Genomic DNA, 17,638 nt, shown 5'->3' on the forward strand with positions numbered 1-17,638 from the left:
CGTAGGAAATGACCAGCATTATTACAACCAATTTTACTATGAGAATTTTCTTATCTGTGGTAGTAGGTAAAATCTGTACCTACTTTATATACATTTCTGTACTGTTAAACATACATGTTATACATTTCTGTAAGGTTATGAGTTTAAATTTGGAACAGCAGTCAAAACTCACGTGGGTCTGTATTCTAGTTTCCATAGATATAAAAATTGCAGTTATCGATACGAAACGTCAATTCCGTATGTTTTTTTAATATAAACCGCACGACATTTGATCTCGTGTAACTTCATTCGTTTGCCTACGAATTAAAAAAAAATACGGATGCGTCACATGCGTGAAAAAAGTTTTTATTTACTGCCATTTGACGTACAGTGTATCTTTTAATTAGTTATAAGTACAAAATTAATTTGTTTAAACAAACAAACGTGAAATAAAAATTGATTTCATCTTTACATCGACAACGCTCATTATCAACACGTCCATCTCTAATAAACACACCTTCCTTGTCAGTAATTCAGTTTTACGGGCAAGGCGCATGCGCGCGTTCGTCTCTTGTTTTCAACTGTGTCTCATACAATTGTTTTTATATGGCAGTGGCTCCATGGCTATGTGAAAAATACACCTCGGATCGCAGCAATGGATGCCAAGGACGAATTTCCAGAAACGGCAGGGTAGGTTTGTGATGACCTTGAAATTTTAAATATTAACTTTTTGATGAGAGTCTGTTTAGTGGTTTTCTCTGTTGGTGTTAACTTTTTAAGACAATTATTATGTATAAGAGTAAATAAATGAAATGAAGTCACGAATTTTAAGATATTAAAGGAAGATTTTAACACGCTACTAGTAGGGTCTAGTTCAAGGTAAAATAAGACGGCTTCCTCTATATGTACATTATAATTACGCCGGCAATGACGTTATCCATGGAAGGAGTAGTATCTTGGAGAAGATTGTTATCACTGAGGGTATAAATTTGGCATGGTTTAATCTTGGGAACCTGAAATCCAACTAACCTGAAATACAGTCAACAGACCTTTTTTAAGTTATTTCTATCTTTTAAGATTTTTCAATATATTATTTAAGATTTTTCACAATATAATATATTCCCGGGAAAACTTAATTTGACAAGATTCGGTACATTATACTTTATACTCTTCGAGAAAAAATACTTAGGTAGTTTTACAGAAGCTTTTTTCGGATTTTTACGCCCGCCACGTCTAGACAATAAAGTAATCTTAACATTAATATTAAATAGACATTGGATGTAAGGTTCAGCTAGGTCTATGTACTCGTAGTTTACTCGCTAATAATTCGCCACGGTTGGGAAGCCTCGTACCCTTTGCATTATGTATGATGTAATGATGTTGGAGATTATTTAAATCTCATATTGCGGTTTGTAATATTAATATGCATAATATCTAAATAAACCCTGGTTTGCTTGGCTATTTAAAGTATACCTACAAAATATTATTAATTTTAAACAGCCTAAGAGTCATATGGTACCTAATTAATAAACTTATCGAAGACTCTTAGGCCCACTTGCACCATTCCACTAACCCGGGCGCTTAAACACTTAACCCAGTGTCAAACTGTACTGGTAACCATGGTAACTCCAGGTTTAACCGGTTAACCCCGGGTTAGTAGAATGGTGCAAGTGGCGCTTAGTCGAATAGTTAGCGAGAGCAAGTGTACGTTGGTATTCATTTTCCACCTGTTTATTTAATTTAAACTCAATACAAGATTGAAAAACACAAAGGGTCGGGACAAGCCGAGCGTGACACGTATTAGGGTACGGCCAAAGGACCCTAAATTAAAGGAGCCCGTTTGTTGACCCTGCCAATATGTGTCGCTTTAAGTCAGATAGTTCTACTTCTGTTGCTGTCAATAAGGTGCCAGGTATGAGCATTAAAGTTCTAAGATGTAATTTCACTCGTTTCCATTTCAACATAAATTAGTAGGTAGGCAACTCGCCTTAACTAGGGTTTCTGAGGCATTAAACTTTTGTAACAAGGAACTATAATAAACCCAGCCCACCTTATTAAGCCAGGCTTATGTTCCACTGCTTTATGTTTTAATCCTCTTTAATACGTAAAACGGAAATTCTTCGGGGTTCGTTGGACGTTAAAGTTTTCATATAGCAAATATGACAAAATGAACTTACAAAAGTTATAAATACCTACATATAAGTATATATTATAATTATTGAGATCCCAAAAGACAAATAATTTGTATACACCAAAACATTTTTAATTTAAATTGATGGAAAGTAGACACAAATTGATACCTAACAGCGCGTATATTTTAAGCTCATAATTTAACTTGAAACGTCATAAAAAACCCAGTCACAAACATAGGATTTCATGAGTTTTGTGTGTACCTACCTAAATAGGCAAAGTAACAACCCTATCGTAAAAGTGAGTAAGATTTTATTCAATACATACATATATTATTTCTTACGCTTCTACTTAACCCAGATAACCCAAAAACTAAAAAATATTAGGTACCCCTGGTTTTTTACGACTTTTCGATACCTAATATTATATAGTATTAATTAGCCACTACAAAACCCCAAAAAATAAAGTGGTGTTAACACCTGGTCGGGCAGGTCGGAAATATAAAGGTGCTGAAATATAAAATTTCAAATCAAACTTTGTACCTGCACAAAATAATAAGTAATTAAAAAAATGTAGGTACATAATGTACCTACATTTTATAGACCTGCAATATTTCATATAGTCCAGTCATTATACATACCTATTAGTGTGATTTATTGTATCCCTAAAAAAACAGCGAAAGTTATTTATAATCAATGCATGCAAGTGATTAAATGGCAAGTTAACTTTTTCTAGGAAATAAATCAATTTATTACTTGTTTTACGAGTAATTTTATGTGAATATATTACATTTATGATTTTTTTTCTATTTATTACGTAACTCAAAAAACAGAATTTTCCTACAAAAACAACTAAATGCATTATTTCCGACCTATATTTTTATCATAGATTTTTCGATGATTCGTAAGTTGTCGGAGTAAGGTTTATTTTAGTATGACTACCGAGCGGGTAGCGTGCAGAGCCGCAAGCTATTTGAAGGAAGGAAGTATAGAATTCATGCGTTGACAGTGAAATAATAGTTGCTGGCGACAAGGTTCCACGGTCTGTAGATCAATACTCTTGTAAAAACACCTTAAAAATCCGACTTCAATAAGGATAAATTAAAATATTAGGTACTTACCTACATGTTTTATATCCACTAACAACTGATACATTTAAATTCGGTGCCAAGTCAAATCATAAGAGTGTCAACACACTGTCGAACTGATGGCCGATCCTGGTACGGTTCGATAAGAAAGAAAGAAACAAAATGTGTGCTTTAACTATTGGCTTGGCTTCCACTTCAAACATATCGGTTGCTAGCGCATAGTTGATAGCGCTAGCGCAACTAGTAATATTTTATTTTATCCTTTTATCGGTTGCTTTTTTTTAACGTTATATGTTAACGTTACAGATTTTTAGTGTTAAGTTTGAGTTCATTTAGAGTCCCGCAGCAATGAAAAATTGGACCAATCTGAATATATATATATATACTTTTAAGCAAAAAATAATAATTTTCCATCTAATATACAATTTTGAATTGTGCTACTGCCCGGGATACTCTGAAGTAATATTCTTTACTAGGTAAATTCATTAAAAAAATCACACTTTCAAAGGGCATTTGATACCTATTAATAAGTAATATCTGGGTGACCGAGCTTCGCTCGGAAAGCATATAAAAACTCGAAAATGCGCGTTTTCCCAGAGATAAGACCTAGCTAGATCGATTTTTCGCCCCCAAAAACCCCAATATAGCATATATCATCGAAATCGTTAGAGCCGTTTCCGAGATCCCCGAAATATATATATAAATAAACAAGAATTGCTCGTTTAAAGGTAGTCAATTTCAGACAAAAGTAAACAAGGTTGACGATATTTACGAGTAGGTTATATACCTTGTTTTATTCTCGCAAACAATACAGCATTTGCATAATGATGACTAGTGAGTGACGTCAGTAACAAAAAAATACTGTACCGGTAAACTGAAGTTACTTTGATTCATTAGGGTAATACCGATCATAAATTTTTTAACTATAAGGGATTCGTTTCTGAACACTCAACCACAATCATATCAACATAAACAACCACAATCACCATAAAGGCGTTTACCTCGCGTTCTAAATCAACTCCTCAGAAATTGATGGTCAGTGTCACACCCGCGATTCAAAATATCCCCAGTTTACGGTACTGCAAAAAACTCTACTTTATTAATAAACAATATTACTGCTATCTGAGATTTAACATCTCTTTATCAACCTATTGACTACGTTACCCTGAAAAAAATGGCGTCGTCCCAAATCAGGACATTATTTGGGCAGAAATCGCGCACCACTTACTAATGAGTAGAAGTGCACGCCAAAACGCGACCGTGGAACACTATCCACTTTATATTCAGTCTTCTTGCAGGCAAAAATAATATAATATTTATATGGATACGGAATTTAATTTGGACGCACTGACTAGACTAGATAAATTAACAGAAGTTAGATTTTTTAATCTTTAAGAAATGGTAAACATTGTACATGAAAGGTAAATTATGGAATTTATGGAACACGAGTTGCACCGCGAGCTAATCAAGTGTCAGGTCTTTAACAAGAGGTCGGAGCTACGGAAGCTAAAAAGCCGTATCTCAATGCGCGTATCATAGATCCATACTACATTTCATAGTTGTACTATTATATACTATGCGGACATGCGATGCTAATCATTGCAATTATTGAGGTGTCAATTTTGTGCCGTGCAAAATAAACTCTATTACAACTACCCAGAGTTAATTATTAAAGTTGATAATGAGTATCGTTCAGTTAATGGCGACAAGTGCTAAATATTGCAGATGTACCATCTACTTGCTTACTGTAGGTACATTTGTCAATTTCAAATTGTCTTACCGAGTTCTGTAACTATGATCACTAATGATACTAATTAATTAAAATATCATACCAACTCGGATCGAAATACTGGCATTTATGAAAATTTCAATCCTTACCTGTAGATAGGTACTAATATTTTATTTATGTCCGTTTGTTATTTGAATAAAAGACGTCTCACAATAACAAAAAAAAACATTTTATGTGATAAATGAGAAAAATATTATTATCAAAGTAAAAAAATATTTATTTAATAGGCAAAAGCTCGGAGGCACTCTTAAACTAGAATAAGTTTATTCGGTTCTAAAACATGTTCAATTGTACAAAATATAATTTTACATAACCATATGATAGCTCTAATATATTTTTCCATTTTAAAACCATTAAGAACTCTTGGTACAGTCAGTAGCTTGCCCCGTGGATGGACGTCACTCATAAAATATGAAGGTGTATTCCACATAATTGTTTTAATTGCCCGCTGGTTTTCCTTTTCTTCGGAACCTGACGCATAATGGCCGCTGTTGGCTATAATTATACGTTTATTTAATAGCCCGTGGCAATGTTATCTGTGGTTTATAGTATTATTGCTATTAAAACGGTATTATATAACTATTCCACTAAACAGATTGAGACTTTGACCATCGTATAAATTCATCAACACGATTGACGATGTATTCAGTGAGGAAATTGAAAAAACTTTAGAACATAAAATCAAATGGAGTAATAATTGTATTTAATAATAAATAAACACTAAAAAGCAATAAAAACGGGTTACTTTGCATAGAATTATTTATTCCTGAATATCCCTGAATGACTGATCTCTGGTGGTCCACATTATCTGGTGCTGGTGTAAATGGTATACCTACCTACTTGAAAGGTTAATTAATGGAGAGAGGTTAATCAGTACGAGTCAATTAACAGCTTTCCACCTTAACTCACGATACAATATCCGATTTTTTTGATTTTAAGCCGCAATTAACGTCTTACTACTACCCAAGAGTTAATAGTAGAAGAGATATAAAGTTTAAGGAAAACGTGCCTTGAATTTGACAGCTGAAGTAAATTATTTGTACAGCTCCGTACATTATGCGGTTAGTATAACATGTTTTCTGTTAAACTTCTTCTATAATCAATAATTAATATCTGGGAGCGGTCTCGGCGGCGGTCGGCGGTCGGCGGTGTTTTCCGAGCAAAGGTCGGTACCTTTGCTCGGAAAACATATAAATACTCAAAAATGCGCGTTTTCCCAGAGATAAGACCTAGCAAGATCGACTTTTCGCCCCCGTAAACCCGCATAATATAGCAAATTTCATCCAAATCGTTAGAGCCGTTTCCGAGATCCTCAATATATATATGTAAATAAATAAATATACAAGAATTGCTCGTTTAAAGGTATATATAAGATTTGATACATAAGCTACTTATTAAGCTTTTAAAATTAACAACTAAGGCAGTCATTCCCTACGTAAGGTATTACGTTCCTTTATATGAAATCGTTATATTGTTACAACATTTCTTAACCATATATACCAAATACTAATAGTACGGTTATCGAGAGATACTGTCCGCAGACAGACGGAAGGATGGACGGGCGGAGAATGGGGGATTAGTGATTGGGTTCTGTACCTTTCGAGTACTAAACCTTTCAAGTAAGACTTACGTAGGTCTCTTATAATTGTTTGCATTGTGATCGACATAATCACGGACAACAATTCGCATTCTTACCACTGCTCGTTTTCAAAACACTGCCTTACAAGACAATAGCTGGACGTCTGCATGCCATCAAATGTTTGCGTTATAGAGCTAGTGGTTTATTCAATATTTAACATAGTCGATTGTGAAAGACCCGTACATAGGCGGTATATAGGTAGTAGGTAATAGAAATAAAATTACAGAAATAAATTTTAACGAGAGTCAAACCCAAGACCTCCCCTCTTTGTTGACCACCAGTGATGGTCACCACTCATCACTAACGTAACTTCAGTTGCGGATAACTGACTAACAAAGAGCTTCAAAAACCAATATAACATTGACAAAACGGGCATGTTTTCATGCAAATTACGTAATCAATCTTGCCAAAGAAAATTGAGGTATTTCTTTGATACGAAATGATCAATGAAAGTATAATCAAGACTCACGGTGAGTGTTCGTTTTCCTCGGCTAACGATATCACGTGGGGCCTTATTTTCATTTACGTGACTAGAAAACTTATCATCAGATTCTTTACGAGTATTAGATATGATCGAGATTTAACGAGAATTTACTTTTTGTACGAAATATCAATTCAACTTGCGTTCCACGCTGATTTACTGAAAATGAAATCGCACCCACTCAAGAAACTATTCTATTTTTGGCTGTTATATTAGTTAACCACTCACATGATTCCAGCAACTAGAGTTTCAAGATTGCGCACCTCTAAAATGATCGTCGCAACTCGAGTTGCAAAAGGAGTGTATGCGGTTTTTTATTTATTATCTGTGAAGGGCTGCACAGATACGGTATAAACAATTTTTAAAACACAGACTACCAACGTGACAATATTTAAAAAATGTTTCAACCATATAGACACAACCACAGTATTTCTTATCTATTTTACTTTGCAAGTTGTTCAGGAAGTGCGATGTGTAAAAAGTTGCTGCGTGTTTTAAAATGCCTCAAGTATTCAAATTTAGATATTTCTATTAGTAATGTATATTAAACTACTCCGCGTTTATTGGTCTATTAGTTTAAAACTATATTTTAGACCTACTTAATATTGATGACCAAATAATATCACTTCAAAACAATAGTTCTGTAGATTCTTGACGTGTTTCTTATTTGAATGCCCTACATTTCTAAGATTACTAAATATATCTTGAGCAACCAATAGACATTAACTAGTTCGATTATTAAGTTACATTAATAAACCATAGAATGTATTAAATCACTGTGTATTACACAGGATTAGCGATCAAAACATGTGACGGTAAATTGTAAGTACAAACCCGGCAACTGTGGTTGCTTAAAGCATTTCTGCATATCGTAAGGCATGTGGTGTACTAGACGCGTTGCATACGCGTTTTGGGATTTTTTTTACTACTTACTTATAATTTGTATTTACTAATATTTCTTTGCTATTTACATTGAATAAACTAAATAATTATACGATTAAATAAATAATTAATTAGGTATTACAATTTTAAAGTTCCTATTTCTGTTGAACATCTGCACCGCGCGCTGTTGTGTCTCCACCCTAAATGGGTAGCCATCTTTATTTTTGAGATGGAAGAAGTCAGTTTACCGGCTTATTTACGTTTGTAATCAGTATAATTTTATGTGTTAATAGTTATTATTGGTTTATTGTGCTTAATATGTTGTGAAGTGTGTGTTATGGTGGATGTATTAAACGTATTAGTGTAGTTATAAGTTAGTTCGGTTGTTGGTGATCGGCAATTATAAAAACACCAAAATTTAGTAGGTACGTAGATACTCTTTTGTTATTTTAAGTTATATAGCTACTATCATCGTTATAATTGCATAAGTTATGCATTTTATTTCAAGATTATTAGTGTCTTAAACTGTTTTTTACTATATTTTAGTACTTCAGTGTCTAAATTAGCCACAAAAAAATCATGAACATAATATATAGTTTCACAGCAGATTGAGCAATTCGAAAGTTTCTTATCGGAATTTGAATTAGTTTTACTCGGCAATTTCATAGGTGAGCTATCAAGATGTTTAGTACCAATTAAAAGCTTATTAAGTCTTCTTTAAATTGAATACAAAAAAAAGATACGTTATCGATTTAGATTTTTAATTAAAAATAGTTTTCTACTATAACGCGGACATTATTTCATTGGGTCAACTTTGTGAATTTTTAATAATTATTTTTATTATAACAGCACAATGCTATAGTAGTAAAATAAATTCTTTGTTTCTTTATCATTAAAAAACCAAAAGAATCGTTGCAAATGCTTTAGCAGAAGTAAAGTTATCGATTTTTGAAAATATCATGACACTGTGCCGTCGTATCTGCGAAATGGCAGAGCAGTTCAGGGCACCTTTTGTTAAAATCGGAATCATGTGAGTGGTTAAAGAAACCATGCAAATAAAAAAAACTGATTCAATAATACCTATCCATTTATTTAGTAGGTACAGTCAATGAATTTAATTTTCGAGCCTTTTGTACCTTGTCACAGTGACAATCAATATGAAAATCGCTAGAGACTTCATATTATTAATTGTGATTGCTGTGACAAGGTACAACACGGATCGGAAATTAAGTTCTTTGACTGTACATTGTGCAGTAAAGGCGGTATGGGCAAAATTATCAACGGACATCGCCCGAAAAGAAGATGATTTTTATGACCCTAGTTTTACTTACCCTATATTTAATAAGATTTTGACTAAAATTTCATGTTTGGTTTTATTGCTGACTGTACTTTTATTTCCACAGGCAACCAATAACAACCCCAAACACAAAATTATTATGTTAATTTAATCAATGTTTCAGGTATTAAAGTCATCTCTAGACTTCATCAAAACGCAGTTATGCACGCTGGCAATTTCGCTAACGCTGTTCAACTTCGTGCGTCTTCCGCGCGAAGCATTCAGACATGGAACGCTTCCGTACCTGGTGGCGTACTCGGTGTGGCTCGTGCTGGTTGCGCTGCCGGCCAGCCTGCTGCAGCTGGCGGTGGGGCAGCTCAGCCAACAGGACGCGGTCGGAGTGTGGAGAGCAGTTCCTATACTGAGAGGTAAAATTAGTACATGTTACTTAGCAAGATCAATCAGATATTTATCAGTACCTGCTATATCTATGGCCATGTGCCCAAGTTTTTTTTAATAAACTGTATACCGGAAATATTATTAAAGTAAACTGTTTGATTAATTATTCTTTAGAACGTATTAGGGTAAACTACCCTGATTACCTCCTTAAAGCCCGAAAGTTATGTTATGTTATGAAATTTATCCCCTGTTTTTTAGAAAAGTTACCAGTACTGCCTTGAAATAATGTTGAAGGAGCCAATCATTGGAGTTTAACCGAAAAAGGAAAGGAACGTACATTTCATTTGCTTAAAATTTCAGGTGTGGGACACTTGAAAGTAATAACGTCATACATTTGCAGTGTATACACCATGATGTATGTAGCTTTATCGGCAGCATATCTGATCTGGATAGGGAAAGGCTCGTTCCCTTTGAAGGATTGTACAAAGCTACAAATAACGCCAGTAAGTGATCTTAAATAATTTACGATTCCTTCCAAGCTTCAAAGTACGAAATGTCACTTAAACACAAAGTTTATTTAGACTAAAAGGAAGTAATTACAAAAAACAGTTTTATTTCACAAGTTTTCCGAAATAAAAAGCACAAGGAAGTACTAAATTAATAAATTAATAAAAAAACACAAAAACGAATGAAACTATCCCATATCATTTATCATCATTAATTCATTTCGTAGTACTTACAAAAGTAAGTGAAGTCAAGTGTGCAGATATATATAACAATTTGGAGCAAATTTGCAATTTCATGCACAACGATCAAGTTTCAAAAGTCTCATCGTTGCTCATTCGAAAATTTAAATTACCAGATGAATAATTTATTTGTTTCTGTTTTACAGCACGGCTATGAAAACAAAATGAATGCGTCCGAATGTTTCAAGTAAGTTTTATTTTACGCTTGAGTAACTATTTGACTTTTTGACAATTTTATTCAATGTCCTTGTATTTGTGCTAGTTACGTCCAAGCCTACATTTTATATTGATAATAAGTACAAACAAAATACAAAGTCTCTAACAATCATATTTCGAGTAAAATTTCATAATGTCCCATCAAAATAATATGTATCCCACATAAATCACTTTTAAGAGACCCATTTCCACTCTAATTTAATGACACCCTTAACCTGTATCATATTTTTTTCAGTTCAACATTTTTGGCGCCATTTACAATGTACCCGCAGTACTTCGGGATAATGGCCATAATTATATTTATTTTATGGTTCTTCGTGCCCATTTTGTGAGTAATATCATTGTTATTTTATTGCTAACGAGGGTGCTAAGTCACCTGGGAAGGGCAAGGAGAAAATTACCACAGTACATTACAAAGTGATATATGTAAATCTCATTGAAAATATTAGGTAAGTGCATGTAGAAAAATGCAAGTCTCAACACACTCCTACTACTGCATAACTATAAGTTTAGATAAGTAATGTAATATTGTTAATTTATTCATTACCGTCCCATATCATAGACTCATATAGACTCAACTGTCATAAATGGTTACCCAATAATGATTAGTAAATTATAACTAAACTAACTAAAAAGTAAAACTTTACGGTACGTGTTATAGTGACCGCAATTGATAGTGAATGATTTGGCAATCGCCTGGCTACACAAACATATAAAAATAATCTATTAAGTATTTAAATAAATCCTAATTGACCAAAGCGCCATAAAAAAAGTTAAGAACAACTCACACTAAACCATAATTTTGACCATGCCAACAGTGTTTCACCAGAAAAACGCTATGTTACTAAACGCAAGTAATACATTTTTGGGCTCGCAATAAACACTAATTAATGTGTAAACAGGCCCCAATGTGAAGGTCAGCAGCCACACTTACCCGTATGGCACAATTACCTGTATTGACCATAATGGATCCTAAAAAAGTTTCCTCTATTTTCAATAGTTCCGGATTTTCCCATATTATCCCACTTCAAAAACACTGCCTATATTATCTTAGTCTTAATTTATTTTCAGATTATATCGTCTTCGAAAATCACTGAAGGTGTCACTCAGTATCTTGGGACCCATCACAATGATAAGTGCTATAGTGATTTGTACATTTCTGTCGAACGGTGATGTACTTTTTTCTATGCTCGAAGATTGCGAGCAATGGAACGTGCTATATGAGCCTTTTATTTGGCAAAGTGCAATGGTACAATCCTTGTTATCGACGCAAGTTGCTGGAGGATACTTGATAAGTGCTGGTGGGACGGTGTACAGACATTCTGATGTCCGGTGGTAAGTATCTGAAAATATTCACAAATCACACGTAGCGCCGACTTCAAAGATTTGCTTAATTTTTTTGCCTCATTTTCAACACAAACTTTTGCTTGCTGATTTATCAGCCTAGAAGTCAACAGTCCTGTTCTCATACAATTAATACCGATATTACGTATCATTATGTTAATCCAGGTGATGACACATCTGGATATGAACTTGTATCTTTCGTGCTCTCCTTCTCCACCGATTGACTCCCAATAAAAATAAACAATCCGCTTAGCCGGTTTTACATGACTAATTAACAAATGCCTACATTTTATACATTTATGCCTAATATTGTGCGAATTTTGAATCATAAAAGAGTTTATTTGTGGACCACGAGTAATCTGGAAATTCAACTGTATAGTTTATTTAGGCAACAACTCGAACACTGGAACAAAATTCATTGGTAAAACTTTTCCATAATGCTTTTATGATGCTGTTAAACATTGTTCAAAAATAAACTACTGATATTCAATGAAAACTATTTCACGGATCGTATATTATTTACAGTAGGTACTAAGATGAATAATGTATAACTCCAACTTGTACCTACCGCTTTAATTACACCTTTATTATCGTTTTTTTTTCTCTACGTAATGCAAAAGATTTTGTTAACAAGTAGGTACAAACTATTATTTATTAATCACGGTGTTTTATTTTGTAAGTTTTTTCGGTTAAATCTTGCAAGCAAGATATTAAATACCTAGCCCCCGAGTTCCGATTGAGCTAAAATTTTAAATGCCCTCGCACGTCCGGCTTACTTACTTAAATGCATCTTTATAATAAAAGAACAAAATAATAAGTTTGCTTATTAATGTTTTTCCAATATTGATTCTGTTTTATCTTATTTCAGGACGTCAATTATGATAATCATAGTTAATTTAATAACAGGATGGCTTTGGGTATTTTTGTGGGAGTCCATTGGTGGAGAAGGCACAAGAGATACTAGTTTTGTATCAATTTTAGTATTAATATACCAGTCTTCAGTGGCAGAAAAACGGAGTAAGGAGTGGCCGATATTGGCATTTGGGATTGTGGTATTGTCTGGCATAATCACTGTGGTAAGTGGTACACGGTTATAATCTTAAACATACCATTAATTTCGACATATTATATTTTCAAAAAAGTTCATTAGTATAAGTTTAAAATGTCATAACGCCGCCGGCCTGCTGAACGGATTTACCGGGATCAGAGGGCCTACCGCGAACCACGTTCGACGTGTTGCCTCCCTGTCACACTTACGTACGAATTTACAAGTGCGACAGAGAGCCAACACGTCGAACGTGGTTCGCGGTAGGCCCTCTGGCTACCGCAGGTACTCACCTCTCAACAATCTCTCAGCCGCCGCTTAGAAATCGCGATGTAGGTACAATGAGTTCGCGAGTCACCGCCTGCTTTTCACAATTCTTACGGCAGGTGTCCGCTAGTCTCCTTCCATAGCCCCATATCCAGTCCATCCAATATACAACTTAGTTCCCATAGCAGCCGTAGTGCTGACACTGAAAATGTCTGGTGGAAACCTTCTCCCCGAATGTATCATTTTGTGCATCGGGGATGGTATCCACCACGTGTATCCCTTATTTTTAGGTTGATTTATCTTATAAGGCCTTTGCGCTGTTGGGTTTAGCCCCACGCACATCTCCCAAAGGCCCGGGACCCCAATTTTCTGAGATATAAAAAGACATACAACAAAATAAGACAGATCTACAAAGACGGTTCAAAGTTGTAATGGAAAAATCTCCACGAAATTATAATAAATAAATATTATAAGACATTCTTACAAAGATTGACTAAGCCCCACAGTAAGTTCAAGAAAGCTTGTGTTGTGGTTACTTAGACAACGATATACATAATGTACAAATACATAAATACATAGAAAACACCCAAGACTCAGGAACAAATATCTGTGCTCATCATATTTTTTTTTTCAATTTCAGTTGCTGCTCCTCTTTACGGTATTTAGCAAGTTCAGTCGCACGTTCAACGATCACTGGCGACTAGTTGCAACTGCATCGTCAGCTGTAGGGACCACTTTAACCATTGCAGTACTGCTAAAAGGTCTCAAAGTGGTGACGGTCCTAGATGAACTGGTGGTACCGGTACTGGCAGCATTTACTACTGCCGTGGAAATTGTAGGATTTGTGTTCATTTATGGTAAGCACATATATAAATATAATACTATTTTAATATAAGCTCTTTTTCTTTGTTTGTATGTATATATGTTCGGGTAAAACTTGCACGTTTAATTAGACCCTCTTCCCACTATTCGATTGAGCTGAAACTTCATATACCTTCAGATACATTATGTAAGTTAGGAGAAAATGCAGCATTATAGTACTATCGAGCTGACCTAATAATGGACACGGGAGGTGGCAGAGTTCCTGTGATAAATACTCGTAAACCCAACCAATAAGCTTGGGTTTGTTACAATTATCTCGATGAGTGTTAGTTGCCTGTCGAAAGAAAAGTACAGTCAGCGATAAAAGCTTGTAGGTGTCCAATTTTTTTTTTGTCAAATTAAAACTTATTTTTACGGATACTCAAACTATTCTTAGCATATTTTATCTCAAAATAAAAATGTTGAAAAGTAAAAATATATTTTCAGGCTGGCATTACCTAAGATTGGATATAGAATTCTTGACTGGCACGAAACTACCTTTGATATGGATAGCGGCGTGGGCGTTGGCACCAATCCTCCTCGTCGGCGTCTCGGGGTGGTGGCTGCGAGTCCTACTGCATACCACTTGGAATCAAAACTTATCGCTGTGGCCAATGAGTGGTGTTTTCATTGGCATACTGGTAGTCCTCGTCATCATGGCGGCCATAGCTGTGGCTCAAGAGGAACAATTTAATTTAATTTCGGTTAGTTGTCTGCATTTTTATTAAAGATTATATATTAAGAAAGAAAGAAAGAAAGAAAATACCGTTATTTATGACAAACACAGATGACAAAAACTTGTTGACAAATATACAATGTATATACACCGTGAAATTTTAGTGGTTGTTTTCCTGCGGTTTTCCACTAAAATTTCACGGTGTATGTATAACATTAAGAGCATTTTGCCATAAAAGGGTCACAACTCAGCATGTAGCTGGCAAAGCCAGCGCTGTTCTTCAGTTGTGACCCAGGCGTACGCCGTTCGACGACGAGGCGGCTATGCTTTATTTAACTAAACTAATTAGAACTAGAACTATAACTATACCTAAACATAAAAACTAAACTAAACTATTTAACACTGCGGCAATTGCCGTATCTAGAACAGCCCTGACAGCTGTCACTTGGCAGTGACATACTTAAATATAGGTATTTGAATAACTCGAATAAGTAAATTATCACACTTATATGTCTATTTTGTTTGTATTATAGAGTTATTCGAGGAGGACTGTAGAATAGGTATAGTGCTTAATAAAAAAGAGTGGCCAGTTAAACTATAATTATGGCGTATACGGCGCCATATGCTATGTAGTAACGAAATTATCAATCCTCAGTATTTGACAACCAAAGTTACTGCAGAATTTAAGGGACCGTACTGACATCTATTAAAGCTGTCAAATTCGAAACTCGAACTTTTCAAAGTGCCCGTATTGCGAAGGGTTAATAATTTATTGGACTGTATGCTAAAATAAACAGATGCTTGAAATAAAAATAATTTACCTTACTAAATGGAAGTTAGGCATATCGCTTTAGTAATGCCAAAGTGAAGTGTTACGAGTATGATGTTAGCAGTCTGTGTATATACACATTATGTATGCACATAACATACTTACTGTTTGTTAGTGGGTGTGTACACGTTTGTGATTATGTTTGTATTGTGTAGGTAATTACACCATAGCGCCGAAACTTCACAGCCAATTTATTTGTATCAGGTGTCAATCGTTTTGTTTTTATAGCTCTAGATATTATATATTACAGTATTCATGTCCCACCGATGAACAATTACCAAGCTCGCGGATCACTTATTTAGCAAAGATTAGTAAGGGTTTCGTCGTTCTATAAAAATTGTATTTATTTTCCAAAGTTACTAAGTTAAGTTACTTTTACTTGTTGTTTTATTTAGCTTTCCATATTTAGAATGGTAACGTGTCACTCAAACAAGGGACAATTAAATATGTTGTGTAAAATATTGTATGCCAACGGAAAAGAATAGGTTTAATTTGATTCATGCCACAGTTATAAGGGATTAAAAACAATTTAATCTTGTTACAGAAATTTGCATCTTCCTTCAGATCATCTAGACTTTGGGGACCAGAAGAACTCATGGCTCGATACGTATGGATGTCTCAACGAATCACAACCGAACACTATTCTGAAACGAACTTTCCCCAAACCGTACAGAAAACGAACGGAATGTTCACGGAAGACTGGATCACACCAATACCTTCTTACATAATAGCCCCTAATCTTAAAAATGGATATTTAGACAAAGAAGAAGCAGTTGCTGAAGATAACGGAGTAATTTATGCAAATCACTCAATATCAAAATCCAAATGGATAAAAAAATCAGAAGAAAAATTCAGATCTCCCAATATTTGTATAGCTAAAACTGAACTAGGTGGTTCTTTAGCTTGTAATTGCAATAGACATTTTACTCTTAACGTGCCGGATTTAAGAAAAACAGAAGTAACAACATCACTATAGAAAAAATATCCGAAAATTTTAGTTCAAATCGTACAACGAAGGTATTACCTAGTCGTTATTTGTGGTTTTATATTTTTAAGTCGACGTAATAAAAAAACTACTATTAAGAGGTCAAGCGTAAATAAAATGTATTACCTGTATGTAGTAACCTAAAGTGACAAGATAAATGTAAGTAAAGTTATTTAAAAACATTATATAGTATTTTTTTGCGTCGTTGCTGTAAGTATTTAATATTTGAAGTTCCTTATTAAATTGTTTTTTTTTTCAGCTCCTAATTGCAATAGACATTAGACCAACATTAAATTTAGTTTCGTTTAACAAGCTTTAGTTCCACCCACCTACTGTCCCGTGTCTATACGTAATAAAATCTTTCATGTTCAATTATAGTCGATCGAGTTGAAACTTCAAAGTTGGGTGACAATGCAATATTATGGCACAGTCGCCATCAGATATATCGGAGTGGCCAAGGTGCTCACAAATAGCTGAACACGCCTCTATTGTATTGACAATTATCATTCCAACGCATTGGCGTTAATAGGGAGCGTGTTCAGATAATGTGAGCACCTCGGCCACTCCGATATATCTGATGGCGACTGTACTATGGAGCAGATATACTTATATTACAGATATACTTCTGATGATGAAGACTGGAGGATAAAGCACCTCAATCTCATTGTGTCTGAGTTTGTAAGATTTGTCTCTAAGATGAGTATCAGTTGGCTGTAAAAAAAAAGGAAAGTACAGTCAGGAGGAATAATAGTTTGTATCAAAATTAAATTTAATTTAGAAAATGTTACATCTAATCTAACATTGATAATAACTTCTTGTACAAAGAGATAAGCAAAAAAAATAAACGCAAATAAAGAAGAAAGTTTTTATTTTTAGAGAAGGGTCGCAAAAGCAATGTGAGTGACTGTCAAAAGAAACTTTGGGTACGGCCTAAAAAAAATACGAAAATGATAATCGTTCGTAGAAAACGGGCACGGGTGGGAAAAAATGAGAAATGGACCAAGTTT

The 17,638-nt window shown here is 34.5% G+C and overlaps 1 protein-coding gene across 1 annotated transcript; it reads left to right on the forward strand.

Moving 5' to 3' along the window:
* Positions 1 to 498: 498 nt before the first annotated feature.
* Positions 499 to 16,763, forward strand: LOC134649206 (sodium-dependent nutrient amino acid transporter 1-like). The gene is made up of 10 exons (XM_063503928.1): positions 499 to 669; positions 9,448 to 9,691; positions 10,023 to 10,165; positions 10,555 to 10,595; positions 10,860 to 10,952; positions 11,696 to 11,959; positions 12,837 to 13,044; positions 13,921 to 14,137; positions 14,589 to 14,845; positions 16,191 to 16,763. Exons 1-10 carry the CDS (start codon positions 586 to 588, stop codon positions 16,620 to 16,622), a joined length of 1,983 nt encoding a protein of 660 aa, XP_063359998.1. The 5' UTR covers positions 499 to 585; the 3' UTR covers positions 16,623 to 16,763.
* Positions 16,764 to 17,638: the final 875 nt, after the last annotated feature.

The sequence above is a fragment of the Cydia amplana genome, chromosome 1 (genome assembly GCF_948474715.1).
Source record: "Cydia amplana chromosome 1, ilCydAmpl1.1, whole genome shotgun sequence".
In the NCBI taxonomy this organism is placed as follows: domain Eukaryota; kingdom Metazoa; phylum Arthropoda; class Insecta; order Lepidoptera; family Tortricidae; genus Cydia; species Cydia amplana.